This window comes from Siphateles boraxobius, unplaced genomic scaffold (genome assembly GCF_051911475.1).
Source record: "Siphateles boraxobius isolate OS27281-9 unplaced genomic scaffold, OSU_SipBor_1 123, whole genome shotgun sequence".
Lineage (NCBI taxonomy): Eukaryota > Metazoa > Chordata > Actinopteri > Cypriniformes > Leuciscidae > Siphateles > Siphateles boraxobius.
The window spans coordinates 442,668-462,079 of NW_027508726.1; the positions used below are offsets into that span (position 1 = coordinate 442,668).

Genomic DNA, 19,412 nt, shown 5'->3' on the forward strand with positions numbered 1-19,412 from the left:
AAGTGCACAATTTCATAATTGGCAAACTTTTAGCGAATAGACATGTGCAGTGTGGTGTGCTAAAACTTCTCAAACTGTTTTAAAGGTGCATTGTGTAATATTTCTGAGGATCTATTGACAGAAATGCAATATAAGATCCATAACTATGTTTTCAGTGGTGTATAAAGACCTTGCATTATGAACCATTATGTATTTATTAGCTTAGAATGAACATTTATATCTCCATAACCGCGGGCGCCCCCTTCTATGGAGGTCGACATATTGTGTGGTCATGTTTCTAGCGTAGCCGACAGCGAACACACACACAGCGCTACAGCGAACACACAGCGCTACAGCGAACACACACACAGCGCTACAGCGAACACACACACAGCGCTACAGCGAACACACACACAGCGCTACAGCGAACACACAGCGCTACAGCGAACACACACACAGCGCTACAGCGAACACACACACAGCGCTACAGCGAACACACAGCGCTACAGCGAACACACAGCGCTACAGCGAACACACACACAGCGCTACAGCGAACACACACACAGCGCTACAGCGAACACACACACAGCGCTACAGCGAACACACAGCGCTACAGCGAACACACACACAGCGCTACAGCGAACACACACACAGCGCTACAGCGAACACACAGCGCTACAGCGAACACACAGCGCTACAGCGAACACACACACAGCGCTACAGCGAACACACAGCGCTACAGCGAACACACACACAGCGCTACAGCGAACAAACAGCGCTACAGCGAACACACAGCGCTACAGCGAACACACACACAGCGCTACAGAGCGTGTTTCCTCACTACCTTGAAAAAGAAGTTTTCAGTGGTGTATAAAGACTTACTTAATGAACCGTTATATTTGTATTACCTTATAATGAGCAGTTTCTGTCTACACACACCGCGGGTTCCCGATCATTGAAATGCGCCGACATGTTTCTACGGTGGCCCTAAACTGACAAACGCGTTTCGTTACTAGTGCAAGGAAGCAAGCTTAGTTAAGCGAAATAAAACACTGACACAATGATGAACAAGTAACAATAATATTCACAATAACATATAGTTTTACTGAATAATTAAGTAAATATAATTTCTTAATTTATTCTTGTAAAGAAACCTCATTGCTGAACTGCTATTCTCTGCGGTCTCAGACGACGACATCACTTCCTGTCGGCCACCGTAACTTCTGTTGGTTGCAATTCGTAACCTCACCACTAGATGCCGCTAAAAATCACACACTGCACCTTTAAACAGCATTTTGCTGATTATTTTATAATCATTTTGCATGCAGCTCTAATGACCTTACATTATTTGAAAGACTAGATTAATATTGTTCTAATTCTGTTGTGAAATTCCCCATCACACTGCAGGTCTAGTGAGCTAGTGATTAAAAATTAGAAAAACTTATGATGCTGAAACATCTACACTGCAAAAAAAAAAAAGTGTTTCTTCCTCAGTATTTCTGTCTTGTTTTCCAGAACAAATATCTAAATGTTTTTCAATCAAGATACATTTACTGGAGAAGCAAAATAACTTTAGATATCAGGACTTGTTTTCTGAAAATGTGCTGAAATGAAGTGAGTTTATGCTTGAAACAAGAAAAAAAAAATCTGCCAATTGGGTCAGGAAAAAAAAACTTGTTTCTCTTTGAATTAAGATTATTTTCCTGACCCCATTGCCAGATGTTTTTCTCTTGTTTTAAGCATAAGCTCACTTAAAATATACACTTGTGAAATATATGAAATATGAAAAAATCTTTTATGCATTTAAACATTTTCATTCTGATTTGTGCATTAACTACCATGTGTGGTCCAAAACCCTCTAAGTGCTTTTATTTAACAATTTTTTTAACAATTTGAGTGAAATGTTAAATTGAAAAAATGGACGTGTTTGATTTGAGATCAACCAGTTACCAAGCAATGCGTCAAAGACAAGCAAAAACGTCGCATTAGCAATTAAAGAAAAAACCTTTCAGCAAAACATGATCAGCTCAAAGTGTCTGAATAATTTTAACATTTTACTGGTAGTCACTGTATGAAGAATTTCTGGGTATAATATGTCACAGTTTACTTTATTTTGCTATCCTCACTTACATAAACGACTATAGTGCCCTGCACCTTCTACTAAAAAAAAAAATCACTAATTATATCTGGTGTCTGAATAATTTTTGGTTTGACTATATATATTTAGAGCGCCTGATCATGACTTGCTGTTATTGTTGTTATTTTTAAACTGAGTCGGTAATTTATAAGCGTGACAACACTAAGAACACCGTGTGACACATTCAGTACTTAGCAAGTGAGACCAGTAGGGGTCGGATCGCTTTCCCCTGATCTCCAGCCTCCAGCACATGTTCAGTCTCAGTGCTGCATGAGAGAGAGAGAGAGAGAGAGAGAGAGAGAGAGAGAGAGAGAGAGAGAGAGAGAGAGAGTCTCTCCAGCATCAGGCGCGAGGGATGCGCTTCATCTCCTTCGGGGTCTCGATGGATGGAGAGACAGGGTCATGAAGGTGACCATCACCTCTGGGTTGGATTTAGGGGGCCGTTACCGCAGAAGGAGCATATCCATAATTAATAAGCGCGAGTCGGAGATCCTACAAGCGAAGCGCAAACACCGGCGAGTCATGTCACCAGCCGACAGCGCTTCCAGAGGAGCTGACGAGGAGGACAAAGGAGGATGAAGGAGGCAGAGGAGGATTATAATGAAGCTGAGTGGCAAAGGACTGTGCACTATCGTCTCCAGCTGTGTGCTTTTCGTGTGTGCCGTGAGCGCGGTGATCGTGGGATTCAAATGCATCGCGTTGGGCTCCAGGGTGCGAGCGCACTTCCATCTGGGCACCGCGGCCGGCGCGTTTTACTCGGGCATTTTAGTGGCTGTCGGGCAGGTTCTGATGGGAGTTGCGCTGGTATTTTGCAGGGGGAAGCCCAGGTGTGCGAATTTCTTCCTCTTTGGGATTTTAGTGTTTCTTCTAGGGGTTCTCACTGCGTTTTCGGGCGCGGTGGTGGATGGCGATACGGTGTCCCTGGTGGAGAGGAAATACGCGCACTATTGCGCGGACTCTGTGGATGTAAACCCGGCGTGCGAGGGGCTCAAGGTGTACCAGCGGGGTCTGGTGGTCTCCACTGTACTTAACACTCTGGAGTGCCTACTAGGGCTGATGAACCTGATTATTATTAAGCGTTACCACGCGGCGCGGTTTCGCCGGAGACGCAGGACGCAGCGTCGGAGCGCGCGCATTATCCTCAACGAGGACCAAGACTTCACGGTAACGGAGTTTCAGCCGGTGTCCTACATCAACCTGGGGGTGTTTCACGCGTTGGACGAGGCGGACGGAGAGGTGCAGAGCAGGGGTCACCCGTGCATGGAGTTACCGGGCTTTTCGCCCACCAATCCGGAGCTTAATCACTCGTACCCGTTTTCTTACCCGCTTCACAGCGAGATGCCTCCTGCATACGATGACATATTCCCTGGAGAAGAGAGCAGCAAATAGCCGAGGAGAGCTATAGACGAGGAACCGTTTTGCACTGACAATCACGCTGAACTTGGAATTGGCACGTTTATTTATAGTTGCCTAATGTACTTTTTATTCGTCAGAGGTTACAGTCGACACTCAGTTGTGCATAAACTACAGGACAAACCTATGAGAAGGTAAACGTGCTGTAAGGATTATGTGCAACATTTGTTTTTTTGTTTTTGACCTTTCTGACTGACTGATTGTATTCTCGGTTCATCCCATGTCAAAATCCCAAAGGTTTGTGTGTACAGGATTCCCATTGGAATTTTTGTCATAGTTTGGAATCTGTCCTAAAGGATCTTGATTTTCTTACAGTATTCCAGCAGGGCACAAAACAAAAAGAAGTTACCAACTGAGCAAAAAGAACATATGAGAAGGTAAACGTGATAGAAGTATGCATCATGTAAGTTTTTGTTTTTGCCCTTCCTGATTGATTGTATTCCCAGTTCATCTCTAGTCAAAAAGGTTTGTGTAGAGGATTCTGCAGGAATTTTTTGTTGCAATTGGGAAGCGAATGACCATAGGATCTGTCTTACAGTATTCCAGCAGGGAACAAAACGAAAAAAAATGAGCGAAAAAATTAAATGAGAAGTGTGTGTGTGTGTGTGTGTGTGTGTGTGTGTGTGTGTGTGTGTGTGTGTGTGTGTGTGTGTGTGTGTGTGTGTGTGTGTGTGTGTGTGTGTGATTTGTGCTATGATTTAGAACCAATAATAATTTTTTAATAGTATTCTAACTATTATGATTCCAAACAGGAGTTTTCTTCTGAAAGGTCTAAAATGAGAGTCTCATGATTTGTTAATAATCTCTTCATCTGATGTTTCAGACAGAAAGACACGGCTGTTGCTGACATTAAAATGACCGGCGTTACCCATCAGACAGAACATTGTGAGATTATTAGTGAAAAGTGTTTCTGAATCATGTTGTTCCAGAGTAATAGGAGAACATGTTCAGCTGGAACATATTTTATGTCCAGCTTGTGAGTTTCTGGAGTTGTATGGTTATCCTCTAGTCTAGTATGTTCATTAGAGATTACGGACAACACTTCAAACCAGACTGGTGATTAAATAAACAGTCAAACAATTATTCAAATGTTTTTTGATCGAATCCTTTTGTACAGAATTCCAATTGGAATGTTGGTTATATTATTATTCTGTTACTGTTGTTATTTTACATCATTCCAATAGAACACAAAACAAAAAGAATTTCCCAATAGGACTATTATGATGCAATACGCAATATAAATATTATGATTATTATGCCAACAGAATAAAATGCTCATGTAGGACCTCTATCATAACAGTTTTAGTTATTTTAGAACATCAACTCGATGAAAATGAGGAATGTTGCGTTGGCATCTAGCTGAAGTTAATAGTTAAAACCTAAGTTTAAGGTTTTATATATTTTATTTCGGTTAAAGTTGATTTAATTTCAAGTGATGAAACTGTTTTACTTAAAGCCTTCATGTCTTATTAGGGCCTTCATAAATGCATTATAATACACTATATATTTTCATAAATAATTGTAACCAAAGTTAAAATGCATTAAAATAAAGGTGTATTTATAATCTGTTATGGTTGCAGTTATCATTCAACGCATTATAAGGTGCAATGCATCACTACTAATGCATTAAAATGACTTTCTAGTGGCGTTAGGTGAAGTGTCACCAGGCTTTTGTTCATTATAATAACGCTGCTGTCAGTAGCAAGAAATCCAAAAAAATCCAAGAAGCATTAAGAATGAAAACCACAGTTTATCCTGTACGATTGATTGAAATTTCATTGTGAATCCTGACTTTTTTGACTAGGGATGCCCATGTATGTTTTCCCTCATATTGCGTATGTTCAGCTCCTGAATAAAAGGTGTGTTTTCTCTCTCTCTCCTGGTGTTGAGTCCAGGCTGGACTCGTGACGGTGTGTGTTCTTCCTCCAGCAGGTGTTGCCATGGTTTCTTGACCCTGTTTCTACCTGTGTGTAATTAGATATGTAACAAACCAGTCTTTGAAATGCAAATTTGCTTGGTTTGTCAAGTCTGATCTGGTGCACAAAGCAAAAGCTGGTTGTTTAATGCAACAAACAAATGCATACGTTTCAGTTTAGCGTTTTAGAACGATCTCTTTGAAGAGATTTCACTGGATGCCAAAGGGACATTGTACAAAGAATTGCGCTTTTCATCTGAGGTATTATATGCATCACAATATGCCTAATTATTCTGAGTGGATATTATACACTTTGGCACGACGACAAAACCTCTGATGAGGCTTTTTCTGATGAAAGACGAGCTTTTGTCTGAGGCGGACATCAAACTCTGAGATCTCTAGTGAACATGCTTCTGTTTTGCTGGCTTTTTATTTTATTACTCATAAGATATTGTCAGCAGAAAAAATGACATGACTTTGAGAATGTCTCAGTATTTGGTGCGTCTTTGCATTAATGACAGCTGTACTGAAGAACTTCTTATATGATTTGAGATGCTCGAAAAAGCTAAAATGGAGGCGAAAACATCACAAGAATCTCGTTTACTTCTTAAAGAAGTCTCTTCTGCTCACCAAGGCTGCATTTATTTGATCAAAATACAGTTAAAACAGTGAAATATTATTGCATTTAAAAACTGCTGTTTTCTATGTAAATACATATTAAAGTGTAATTTATTCCTGTGATCAAAGCTGAATTTTCAGCATCATTACTCCAGTCTTCAGTGTCACATGATCCTTCAGAAATCACTATAATATGATGATTTGATGCTCAAGAAACATTTATGATTATTATTAACAGTTGTGCTGATGCACATTTCATGTAACAATATAAATGTCTTTACTGTAACTTTTGATCAATTTAATGCGTCCTTGTTGAATAAAAGTATTAATTTCTTAAAAAAAAAAAATCTTAGTGAACCCAAACTTTTGAAAAGTAGTGCATATTTAATTAGTCACCTAGAAATAGAACTTTGTTTTAAATTATTATAAATGCCAACGTTTTTTTTTTTTTACGTGATCTCATACTTTTTAGACCCTACTCATATCTCGTGTTCATGATCTGTGATTTAATCTGTGTTTTCTTTAACACTGAAGCCTGATGACGACGTACAGTATCAGTGTATTTTTCTGAAAGGCGTCTCTAAAATGACACTCCTCATGATTTGTTGAAATGTCAAACAAAAAGACACTGCTTATGCGAGGCTTTTCCTTTCAGAACATTTCAGCTTATTAATGTTTTGACTGTGGGATATGATTAATGTTGTTCACGAGTAATAGGAGAACATGATCCTGAACGAAACCACTTCTCATTTTCAGCATATCTAACCTGTCATTTGCTGGAGTTGTTTAGAAAGAAGCATCAGACGCGCACTCAGGTATTCAGATCTGTCCTGTGCATGATTGCCTTGTAAATATTTGAAGCAAATCTTTATGCGTGATATTTTACGTCTTCACAATCTCTCGAGTTTGATGAGCTCGTGAGATCTAACGGTTCACGTGTGGAGTGCATACACACTCCCCAATTTCCCCAAGAGGATTCGCTCATCATTAATAGAGCTAAAAGAGCTCTGAATATGAATTAATAGCCTATAAGAAGGGAAATGCCGGCCCTTTGAAAAATGGCAGTCATGCAGAATAACAACTGCATGATGGGAAAGCGACTACAGTCATTGTGTTTCTGTAAGACACTTCCGACTGTGAAAAGTGCCTTTTGAACCAATCCTTTAAAGACACACTGTATATTTTGATGAAAATGTGACATACGGTATGATATTAGAAAGCATAATGCACTGGAAGTGTTGCTGAAGGTCAGGGGAAGTTCTGCGATTGACTTTTCCGTTCTTTTATGGCAAATCTTCAAAAATGCTTTTATTTAGCTAATGGAGGCTAGAGACGTGTAATGCAATTTGCTTGTTGCCTCATTTCCAGCCGTTATCTATTATTCAAATGACCAGGATCATAATGTTTTCATTTATTATTATGCTTTTTTTTTGCCTGTGGCCTTTAATTTTGAAAATGAAACATAGTCTAGTGGTTAATGCACTTGTTTGTCAGACACAAATGACTGTTTAAATATGGAAATATATGAGTCAGTTGTCTGAGATGTCATGATTTCTCTTGTTATCCTCCAGATTCATAATCTAAGAGCACGCATTTACATACACACATTCAGCTTTCTTTCTCAAACTCAACTTTATAATTGCACATTCATCCAACGCTATTCTCATTCAATCAGAACTGTATTTTTAAACTTGACTTCACGAATGACTTCTTGATTTAAAGAGTTCTTCTGTGAAAAGACATTTCTGAGCGAAACAATATATTCAAAAAATATTTTTTTTCTTCTTGTAAATGCTTTGGATTGTAGAAAAGTGGCTGTTATTAATCTTTCTCGCTGTTGTCAGAGTGGAAAAGGAAGGGGTCGTATATCGATAAAAGATTAAAGTGTTTTTCTTTGGAATATTGCAATGTGTTTTTGAAAGGAAGGAGATAATGCTTTCTATATATCTTTTGTTGTTGAAGTCTCAAACATCATATTTTAGTGACTTGATAGAAGTTTGCATGACAAACTCTAGAATAAAACTATGCAAAAGAAAGAAAAATTCAACACATGCACATTAAATATGAGTTTAGTCAGGATAAATGTTTGCGCTGATCCATAATGTTTAGTGTGCCTTCAAAATTTCAAGACATTAGAAACACGACATACACTTTAAAATGTTTGTGAAAGAGTCTCTTCTGCTCACCAAAGCTGCATTTATTTGATCCAAAATACAGTAAAAACAGTGAAATATTATTAAAGTGTAAAACCGATGTTTTCCATGTGAATTTATAGTAAAATATAATTTATTCCTGTGATCAAAGCATCATTACTCCAGTCTTCAGTGTCACATGATCCTTCAGAAATCAGTATAATATGATGATTTGATGCTCAAGAAATATTTATGATTATTATCAGTGTTGAAAACAGCTTCATATTTTTGTGGAAACTGTGATACTTTTTATTTTTCATTATTCTTTGATGAAAAGAGAGTTAAAAAAAACAGCATTTATTTGAAAATAATATTTTGTAACATTATACATGTCTTTTGATCAATTTAATGTGTCCTTGTAAAATAAAAGTTACTTATTCTAAATGAACCCAACATTTTTGAATGCTAGTGTAATTTACAATAAATTTTTCTATTTGGCCTGTTTTTTTGTTTTAATAATTTTGCATATTGCTGAGACTCTGAATGGCAGGTTTAACACATTTCAGGGTTTGATTATTTTTGTTTATTTTTGTACGCTAAACAATTCTGGTCTTTTAAATGACTTAAATCTGAATTAAGCAAAAGAACCACAGAGATTTTATTCATTAAGTTTGAGCAGCTTCACAGTGCAAGTAAAGGACACTTTAAACATTATTTTTCTTTAATTTTGCAGTAATTTCACGTTGACTCTGTTTGAGCAGCAGAATGATTTCCTGAGACGTGTGTGTGTGTGTGTGTGTGTGTGTGTGTGTGTGTGTGTGTGTGTGTGTGTGTGTGTGTGTGTGTGTGTGTGTGTGTCTGTGAGTGTCTGTTTGTGTGTGTGTGTGTGTGTGTGTGTGTGTGTGTGTGTGTGTGTCTGTGTGTGTGTGTGTGTGTGTGTGTCTGTGTGTGTGTGTGTGTGTGTGTCTGTGTCTGTGTCTGCTCAGGTGAACTTATGATGAAAGCAGGATCTTCAGAGCTTGTTTTGCTCGATCCTCCTCATGGATTTTGATGATTCTATTTTTATCAGAAAAATATTTGCCTGTTATGTTTCACATGTGGGAATAAAGTGCAGGCTTTTGTAATGGAAGTTTATCGGCACTTGAAATCAGGCTTTTTGTTTCAGTGTGTGAGTGTGTGTTTCAGCTCTTCCTCCATCAGTGTGTGTGTGTTTCAGCTCTTCCTCCATCAGTGTGAGTGTGTGTTTCAGCTCTTCCTCCATCAGTGTGTGTGTTTTTCAGCTCTTCCTCCATCAGTGTGTGTGTGTTTCAGCTCTTCCTCCATCAGTGTGAGTGTGTGTTTCAGCTCTTCCTCCATCAGTGTGAGTGTGTTTCAGCTCTTCCTCCATCAGTGTGTGTGTGTGTTTCAGCTCTTCCTCCATCAGTGTGTGTGTGTGTGTGTTTCAGCTCTTCCTCCATCAGTGTGTGTGTGTGTTTCAGCTCTTCCTCCATCAGTGTGTGTGTGTGTTTCAGCTCTTCCTCCATCAGTGTGAGTGTGTGTTTCAGCTCTTCCTCCATCAGTGTGAGTGTGTTTCAGCTCTTCCTCCATCAGTGTGTGTGTGTGTGTGTGTGTGTGTTTCAGCTCTTCCTCCATCAGTGTGAGTGTGTTTCAGCTCTTCCTCCATCAGTGTGAGTGTGTTTCAGCTCTTCCTCCATCTGTGTGTGTGTGTGTGTGTTTCAGCTCTTCCTCCATCAGTGTGAGTGTGTTTCAGCTCTTCCTCCATCAGTGTGAGTGTGTGTTTCAGCTCTTCCTCCATCAGTGTGAGTGTGTGTTTCAGCTCTTCCTCCATCAGTGTGTGTGTGTTTCAGCTCTTCCTCCATCAGTGTGTGTGTGTTTCAGCTCTTCCTCCATCAGTGTGTGTGTGTTTCAGCTCTTCCTCCATCAGTGTGAGTGTGTGTTTCAGCTCTTCCTCCATCAGTGTGAGTGTGTTTCAGCTCTTCCTCCATCAGTGTGTGTGTGTGTGTGTGTGTGTGTGTGTGTGTGTGTGTGTGTTTCAGCTCTTCCTCCATCAGTGTGAGTGTGTTTCAGCTCTTCCTCCATCAGTGTGTGTGTGTTTCAGCTCTTCCTCCATCAGTGTGTGTGTGTTTCAGCTCTTCCTCCATCAGTGTGTGTGTGTTTCAGCTCTTCCTCCATCAGTGTGAGTGTGTTTCAGCTCTTCCTCCATCAGTGTGAGTGTGTGTTTCAGCTCTTCCTCCATCATTTTGAGTGTGTTTCAGCTCTTCCTCCATCAGTGTGAGTGTGTTTCAGCTCTTCCTCCATCAGTGTGTGTGTGTGTTTCAGCTCTTCCTCCATCAGTGTGAGTGTGTTTCAGCTCTTCCTCCATCAGTGTGTGTGTGTGTGTGTGTTTCAGCTCTTCCTCCATCAGTGTGTGAGTGTGTTTCAGCTCTTCCTCCATCAGTGTGAGTGTGTGTTTCAGCTCTTCCTCCATCAGTGTGTGTGTGTGTGTGTGTGTGTGTGTGTGTGTGTGTGTGTGTGTTTCAGCTCTTCCTCCATCAGTGTGTAAGTGTGAGTTTCAGCTCTTCCTCCATCAGTGCGTGAGTGTGTGTTTCAGCTCTTCCTCCATCAGTGGGAGTGTGTTTCAGCTCTTCCTCCATCAGTGTGTGTGTGTGTTTCAGCTCTTCCTCCATCAGTGTGTGTGTGTGTGTGTGTGTGTGTGTTTCAGCTCTTCCTCCATCAGTGTGTGTGTGTGTGTGTGTGTGTGTGTGTGTTTGAGCTCTTCCTCCATCAGTGTGTGAGTGTGTGTTTCAGCTCTTCCTCCATCAGTGGGAGTGTGTTTCAGCTCTTCCTCCATCAGTGTGCGTGTGTGTGTGTGTTTCAGCTCTTCCTCCATCAGTGTGCGTGTGTGTGTGTGTGTTTCAGCTCTTCCTCCATCAGTGTGCGTGTGTGTGTGTGTTTCAGCTCTTCCTCCATCAGTGTGTGTGTGTGTGTGTGTTTCAGCTCTTCCTCCATCAGTGTGTGAGTGTGTGTTTCACCTCTACCTCCATCAGTGTGAGTGTGTGTTTCAGCTCTCCCTCCATCAGTGTGTGTGTGTGTGTGTGTGTGTGTGTGTGTGTGTGTGTGTGTGTGTGTGATTGTGTGTGATTGTGTGTGTGTTTCGGATCTTCCTCCATCAGTGTGTGAGTGTGTGTTTCAGCTCTTCCTCCATCAGTGTGTGTGTTTCAGCTCTTCCTCCATCAGTGTGAGTGTGTTTCAGCTCTTCCTCCATCAGTGTGAGTGTGTTTCAGCTCTTCCTCCATCAGTGTGTGTGTGTGTGTTTCAGCTCTTCCTCCATCAGTGTGAGTGTGTTTCAGCTCTTCCTCCATCAGTGTGTGTGTGTGTGTGTGTTTCAGCTCTTCCTCCATCAGTGTGAGTGTGTTTCAGCTCTTCCTCCATCAGTGTGTGTGTGTGTGTGTGTGTGTGTGTGTTTCAGCTCTTCCTCCATCAGTGTGTAAGTGTGAGTTTCAGCTCTTCCTCCATCAGTGTGTAAGTGTGTGTTTCAGCTCTTCCTCCATCAGTGGGAGTGTGTTTCAGCTCTTCCTCCATCAGTGTGTGTGTGTGTGTTTCAGCTCTTCCTCCATCAGTGTGTGTGTGTGTGTGTTTCAGCTCTTCCTCCATCAGTGTGTGTGTGTGTGTGTGTGTGTGTGTGTGTGTGTGTGTGTGTGTGTGTGTGTGTGTGTGTGTGTGTGTTGAGCTCTTCCTCCATCAGTGTGTGAGTGTGTGTTTCAGCTCTTCCTCCATCAGTGGGATGTGTTTCAGCTCTTCCTCCATCAGTGTGTGTGTGTTTCAGCTCTTCCTCCATCAGTGTGTATGTGTTTCACCTCTACCTCCATCAGTGTGAGTGTGTGTTTCAGCTCTTCCTCCATCAGTGTGAGTGTGTGTGTGTGTGTGTGTGTGTGTGTTTCAGCTCTTCCTCCATCAGTGTGAGTCTGTTTCAGCTCGTCCTCCATCAGTGTGTGTGTGTGTGTGTGTGTGTGATTGTGTGTGTGTTTCGGATCTTCCTCCATCAGTGTGTGAGTGTGTGTTTCAGCTCTTCCTCCATCAGTGTGTGTTTCAGCTCTTCCTCCATCAGTGTGTGTGTGTGTGTGTTTCAGCTCTTCCTCCATCAATGTGAGTGTGTGTTTCAGCTCTTCCTCCATCAATGTGAGTGTGTGTTTCAGCTCTTCCTCCATCAGTGTGTGTGTGTGTATGTGTGTGTTTCAGCTCTTCCTCCATCTGTGTGTGTGTGTGTGTGTGTGTGTGTGTGTGAGTGTTTAAGCTCTTCCTCCATCAGTGTGTGAGTGTTTCAACTCTTCCTCCATCAGTGTGTGATTGTGTTTCAGCTCTTCCTCCATCAGTGTGAGTGTGTGTTTCAGCTCTTCCTCCATCAATGTGAGTGTGTGTTTCAGCTCTTCCTCCATGGGTGTGTGTGTGTGTGTGTGCGAGTTTCAGCTCTTCCTACATCAGTGTGTGTGTGTTTCAGCTCTTCCTCCATCGGTGTGAGTGTGTGTTTCAGCTCTTTTTTCCATCAATGTGAGTGTGTGTTTCAGCTCTTCCTCTATCAGTGTGAGTGTGTGTGTGTTTCAGCTCTTCCTCCATCCGTTTGAGTGTGTTTCAGCTCTTCCTCCATCAGTGTGAGTGTGTGTTTCAGCTCTTCCTCCATCAGTGTGAGTGTGTTTCAGCTCTTCCTCCATCAGTGTGAGTGTGTTTCAGCTCTTCCTCCATCAGTGTGTGTGTGTGTGTGTGTTTCAGCTCTTCCTCCATCAGTGTGAGTGTGTTTCAGCTCTTCCTCCATCAGTGTGTGTGTGTGTTTCAGCTCTTCCTCCATCAGTGTGTGAGTGTGTTTCAGCTCTTCCTCCATCAGTGTGAGTGTGTGTTTCAGCTCTTCTTCCATCAGTGTGTGTGTGTGTGTGTGTGTGTGTGTGTTTCAGCTCTTCCTCCATCAGTGTGTAAGTGTGAGTTTCAGCTCTTCCTCCATCAGTGTGTGAGTGTGTGTTTCAGCTCTTCCTCCATCAGTGGGAGTGTGTTTCAGCTCTTCCTCCATCAGTGTGTGGGTGTGTTTCAGCTCTTCCTCCATCAGTGTGTGTTTCAGCTCTTCCTCCATCAGTGTGTGTGTGTGTGTGTGTGTGTTTGAGCTCTTCCTCCATCAGTGTGTGAGTGTGTGTTTCAGCTCTTCCTCCATCAGTGGGAGTGTGTTTCAGCTCTTCCTCCATCAGTGTGTGTGTGTGTGTTTCAGCTCTTCCTCCATCAGTGTGTGTGTGTGTGTGTGTTTCAGCTCTTCCTCCATCAGTGTGTGAGTGTGTGTTTCACCTCTACCTCCATCAGTGTGAGTGTGTGTTTCAGCTCTTCCTCCATCAGTGTGAGTGTGTGTGTGTGTGTGTGTGTTTCAGCTCTTCCTCCATCAGTGTGTGTGTGTGTGTGTGTGTGTGTGTGTGTGATTGTGTGTGTGTGTTTCGGATCTTCCTCCATCAGTGTGTGAGTGTGTGTTTCAGCTCTTCCTCCATCAGTGTGTGTGTTTCAGCTCTTCCTCCATCAGTGTGAGTGTGTTTCAGCTCTTCCTCCATCAGTGTGAGTGTGTTTCAGCTCTTCCTCCATCAGTGTGTGTGTGTGTGTTTCAGCTCTTCCTCCATCAGTGTGAGTGTGTTTCAGCTCTTCCTCCATCAGTGTGTGTGTGTGTGTGTGTGTTTCAGGTCTTCCTCCATCAGTGTGAGTGTGTTTCAGCTCTTCCTCCATCAGTGTGTGAGTGTGTTTCAGCTCTTCCTCCATCAGTGTGAGTGTGTGTTTCAGCTCTTCCTCCATCAGTGTGTGTGTGTGTGTGTGTGTGTGTGTTTCAGCTCTTCCTCCATCAGTGTGTAAGTGTGAGTTTCAGCTCTTCCTCCATCAGTGTGTAAGTGTGTGTTTCAGCTCTTCCTCCATCAGTGGGAGTGTGTTTCAGCTCTTCCTCCATCAGTGTGTGTGTTTCAGCTCTTCCTCCATCAGTGTGTGTGTGTGTGTGTGTTTCAGCTCTTCCTCCACCAGTGTGTGTGTGTGTGTGTGTGTGTGTGTGTGTGTTTGAGCTCTTCCTCCATCAGTGGGAGTGTGTTTCAGCTCTTCCTCCATCAGTGTGTAAGTGTGTGTTTCAGCTCTTCCTCCATCAGTGGGAGTGTGTTTCAGCTCTTCCTCCATCAGTGTGTGTGTGTGTGTTTCAGCTCTTCCTCCATCAGTGTGTGTGTGTGTGTTTCAGCTCTTCCTCCATCAGTGTGAGTGTGTGTGTGTGTGTGTGTGTGTTTCAGCTCTTCCTCCATCAGTGTGAGTCTGTTTCAGCTCGTCCTCCATCAGTGTGTGTGTGTGTGTTTGTGTGATTGTGTGTGTGTTTCGGATCTTCCTCCATCAGTGTGTGAGTGTGTGTTTCAGCTCTTCCTCCATCAGTGTGTGTTTCAGCTCTTCCTCCATCAGTGTGTGTGTGTGTGTGTGTGTGTTTCAGCTCTTCCTCCATCAATGTGAGTGTGTTTCAGCTCTTCCTCCATCAATGTGAGTGTGTGTTTCAGCTCTTCCTCCATCAGTGTGTGTGTGTGTGTGTGTGTTTCAGCTCTTCCTCCATCTGTGTGTGTGTGTGTGTGTGAGTGTTTAAGCTCTTCCTCCATCAGTGTGTGAGTGTTTCAACTCTTCCTCCATCAGTGTGTGATTGTGTTTCAGCTCTTCCTCCATCAGTGTGAGTGTGTGTTTCAGCTCTTCCTCCATCAATGTGAGTGTGTGTTTCAGCTCTTCCTCCATGGGTGTGTGTGTGTATGTGCGCGTTTCAGCTCTTCCTACATCAGTGTGTGTGTGTGTGTGTTTCAGCTCTTCCTCCATCGGTGTGAGTGTGTGTTTCAGCTCTTTTTTCCATCAGTGTGAGTGTGTGTTTCAGCTCTTCCACCATCAGTGTGTGTGTGTGTTTCAGCTCTTCCTCCATCCGTGTGAGTGTGTTTCAGCTCTTCCTCCATCAGTGTGTGTGTTTCAGCTCTTCCCCCATCAGTGTGTGTGTGTTTCAGCTCTTCCTCCATCAGTGTGAGTGTGTGTTTCAGCTCTTCGTCCATTAGTGTGAGTGTGTGTGTTTCAGCTCTTCCTCCATCAGTGTGTGTGTGTGTTTCAGCTCTTCCTCCATCAGTGTGTGTGTGTTTCAGCTCTTCCTCCATCAGTGTGAGTGTGTGTTTCAGCTCTTCATCCATTAGTGTGAGTGTGTGTGTTTCAGCTCTTCCTCCATCTGTGTGTGTGTGTGTGTGTTTCAGCTCTTCCTCCAGTGTGTGAGTGTGTTTCAGCTCTTCCTCCATCAGTGTGAGTGTGTTTCAGCTCTTCCTCCATCAGTGTGTGTTTCAGCTCTTTCTCCATCAGTGTGTTTCAGCTCTTCCTCCATCAGTGTGAGTGTGTGTTTCAGCTCTTCCTCCATCAGTGTGAGTGTGTTTCAGCTCTTCCTCCATCAGTGTGTGTTTCAGCCCTTTCTCCATCAGTGTGTTTCAGCTCTTCCTCCATCAGTGTGTTTCAGCTCTTCCTCCATCAGTGTGTTTCAGCTCTTCCTCCATCAGTGTGAGTGTGTGTTTCAGCTCTTCCTTCATCAGTGTGAGTTTGTGTTTCAGCTCTTCCTCCATCAGTGTGAGTGTGTGTTTCAGCTCTTCCTCCATCAGTGTGAGTGTGTGTTTCAGCTCTTCCTCCATCAGTGTGAGTGTGTTTCAGCTCTTCCTCCATCAGTGTGAGTGTGTTTCAGCTCTTCCCCCATCAGTGTGTTTCAGCTCTTCCTCCATCAGTGTGTTTCAGCTCTTCCTCCATCAGTGTGAGTGTGTTTCAGCTCTTCCTCCATCAGTGTGTGTTTCAGCTCTTTCTCCATCAGTGTGTTTCAGCTCTTCCTCCATCAGTGTGTTTCAGCTCTTCCTCCATCAGTGTGTTTCAGCTCTTCCTCCATCAGTGTGAGTGTGTGTTTCAGCTCTTCCTCCATCAGTGTGTTCCAGCTCTTCCTCCATCAGTGTGTTTCAGCTCTTTCTCCATCAGTGTGTGTTTCAGCTCTTTCTCCATCAGTGTGTTTCATCTCTTCCTCCATCAGTGTGAGTGTGTGTTTCAGCTCTTCTTCCATCAATGTGAGTGTGTGTTTCAGCCCTTCCTCCATCAGTGTGTGTTTCAGCTCTTTCTCCATCAGTGTGTTTCAGCTCTTCCTCCATCAGTGTGAGTGTGTGTTTCAGCTCTTCCTCCATCAGTGTGAGTGTGTGTTTCAGCTCTTCCTCCATCAGTGTGAGTGTGTGTTTCAGCTCTTCCTCCATCAGTGTGTTTCAGCTCTTCCTCCATCAGTGTGTTTCAGCTCTTCCTCCATCAGTGTGAGTGTGTTTCAGCACTTCCTCCATCAGTGTGTTTCAGCTCTTCCTCCATCAGTGTGAGTGTGTTTCAGCTCTTCCTCCATCAGTGTGTGTTTCCGCTCTTTCTCCATCAGTGTGTTTCAGCTCTTCCTCCATCAGTGTGTTTCAGCTCTTCCTCCATCAGTGTGTTTCAGCTCTTCCTCCATCAGTGTGAGTGTGTGTTTCAGCTCTTCCTCCATCAGTGTGTTTCAGCTCTTCCTCCATCAGTGTGTTTCAGCTCTTTCTCCATCAGTGTGTTTCAGCTCTTCCTCCATCAGTGTGAGTGTGTGTTTCAGCTCTTCTTCCATCAATGTGAGTGTGTGTTTCAGCTCTTCCTCCACCAGTGTTTCAGCTCTTCCTCCATCAGTGTGAGTGTGTGTTTCAGCTCTTCCTCCATCAGTGTGAGTGTGTGTTTCAGCTCTTCCTCCATCAGTGTGAGTGTGTGTTTCAGCTCTTCCTCCATCAGTGTGTTTCAGCTCTTCCTCCGTGTTTCAGCTCTTCCTCCATCAGTGTGTGTGTGTTTCAGCTCTTCCTCCAGTGTGTGAGTGTGTGTGTGTTTCAGCTCTTCCTCCATCAGTGTGAGTGTGTGTGTGTGTTTCAGCTCTTCCTCCATCAGTGTGAGTGTGTGTTTCAGCTCTTCCTCCATCAGTGTGTGTTTCAGCTCTTTCTCCATCAGTGTGTTTCAGCTCTTCCTCCATCAGTGTTAGTGTGTGTTTCAGCTCTTCCTCCATCAGTGTGAGTGTGTTTCAGCGCTTCCTCCATCAGTGTGTGTTTCAGCCCTTTCTCCATCAGTGTGTTTCAGCTCTTCCTCCATCAGTGTGAGTGTGTGTTTCAGCTCTTCCTCCATCAATGTGAGTGTGTGTTTCAGCTCTTCCTCCATCAGTGTGTGTGTGTGTGTATGTGTGTGTTTCAGCTCTTCCTCCATCTGTGTGTGTGTGTGTGTGTGTGAGTGTTTAAGCTCTTCCTCCATCAGTGTGTGAGTGTTTCAACTCTTCCTCCATCAGTGTTTGATTGTGTTTCAGCTCTTCCTCCATCAGTGTGAGTGTGTTTCAGCTCTTCCTCCATCAATGTGAGTGTGTGTTTCAGCTCTTCCTCCATGGGTGTGTGTGTGTGTGTGTGTGCGTTTCAGCTCTTCCTACATCAGTGTGTGTGTGTGTGTGTGTGTGTGTGTGTTTCAGCTCTTCCTCCATCAGTGTGAGTGTGTGTTTCAGTTCTTTTTTCCATCAGTGTGAGTGTGTGTTTCAGCTCTTCCTCCATCAGTGTGAGTGTTTCAGCTCTTCCTCCATCCGTGTGAGTGTGTTTCAGCTCTTCCTCCATCAGTGTGTGTGTTTCAGCTCTTCGTCCATTAGTGTGAGTGTGTGTTTCAACCCTTCCTCCATCAGTGTGTGTGTGTGTTTCAGCTCTTCCTCCATCAGTGTGTGTGTGTTTCAGCTCTTCCTCCATCAGTGTGAGTATGTGTTTCAGCTCTTCATCCATTAGTGTGAGTGTGTGTGTTTCAGCTCTTCCTCCATCAGTGTGTGTGTGTGTGTGTGTGTGTGTGTGTGTGTTTCAGCTCTTCCTCCAGTGTGTGAGTGTGTTTCAGCTCTTCCTCCATCAGTGTGAGTGTGTGTGTTTCAGCTCTTCCTCCATCAGTGTGTGTTTCAGCTCTTTCTCCATCAGTGTGTTTCAGCTCTTCCTCCATCAGTGTGAGTGTGTTTCAGCTCTTCCTCCATCAGTGTGAGTGTGTTTCAGCTCTTCCTCCATCAGTGTGTGTTTCAGCCCTTTCTCCATCAGTGTGTTTCAGCTCTTCCTCCATCAGTGTGTTTCAGCTCTTCCTCCATCAGTGTGAGTGTGTGTTTCAGCTCTTCCTCCATCAGTGTGTGTGTGTGTTTCAGCTCTTCCTCCATCAGTGTGTGTGTGTTTCAGCTCTTCCTCCATCAGTATGAGTGTGTGTTTCAGCTCTTCCACCATCAGTGTGAGTGTGTGTTTCAGCTCTTCCTCCATCAGTGTGAGTGTGTGTTTCAGCTCTTCCTCCATCAGTGTGAGTGTGTGTTTCAGCTCTTCCTCCATCAGTGTGAGTAGATTGTGCCCAAATATACTTTCCTATTTCTTTTGCTTATGTAGTTTTTGTGAGTGAAATACAGTATTTGAGTTCCTGAAGTTCGGGATACTGTCTTGCAGTGTTTTGAGGTCATGGAGTACAGTGATTATCAACCAGTTGGCATGGAAACGATACAGTGCAGTTTTTCATTAATCATGCTGTTAATCATGCATTTAATGAGATCATTCTGCGAGGACATGGATTTATAGTTGCTGGTACTGACTCATGTGGTGTGTGTGTGTGTCTGTGTGTGTGTGTGTGTGTGTGTGTGTGTGTGTGTGTGTGTGTGTGTGTGTGTGTGTGTGTGTGTGTGTGTGTGTGTGTGTGTGTGTGTGCTCCCCTCACGTGCTCGCTTTCCTGTTCTCCATTTACCCTGATGAGCTCTATCCTGCAATGATGACTTTTGCTTGTTAATTGTTCATTCAGAATTAATTACAAACTCAATGTATTAAAAATCAATATTTAATTAATTCATAAAAGTGTAATACAAATAAGCATGATTTCATGAATATTCAGTTATAGCAGAGGTTTTCAAACTGGAGACTGGGGAAAAGCCGAGAGAAAAACTGTATTAAAAAAAAGATTTAATAATAAATAAAAGTTTGATTAAAATTAATAAAAATGTGATTTTAATACAAAAGTATGTTTATTAATCTATTAAATGCATTACATTAAATAAAAAAATCATTAAACTTTTTTGATATATAAAAAAAATTGATTTAAAAATAATTGTAAAAATCTAAACAAATAAATATATTAATTAAAAGCAAATAAATAATGTAACTTAATAGAAAGACAATTTTGA

At 42.7% G+C, this 19,412-nt stretch overlaps 1 protein-coding gene across 1 annotated transcript; it reads left to right on the forward strand.

Moving 5' to 3' along the window:
* The first annotated feature begins 2,450 nt into the window (after positions 1 to 2,450).
* Positions 2,451 to 5,404, forward strand: tmem271 (transmembrane protein 271). Its single transcript, XM_077224183.1, has one exon. The coding sequence runs from the start codon at positions 2,717 to 2,719 to the stop codon at positions 3,503 to 3,505; it is 789 nt and encodes a 262-aa protein (XP_077080298.1). The 5' UTR covers positions 2,451 to 2,716; the 3' UTR covers positions 3,506 to 5,404.
* Positions 5,405 to 19,412: the final 14,008 nt, after the last annotated feature.

Bases quoted from the DNA above. Each gene is read 5' to 3' on its own strand.
- tmem271 (XM_077224183.1), top strand. From the start codon at position 2,717: ATGAAGCTGAGTGGCAAAGGACTGTGCACTATCGTCTCCAGCTGTGTG.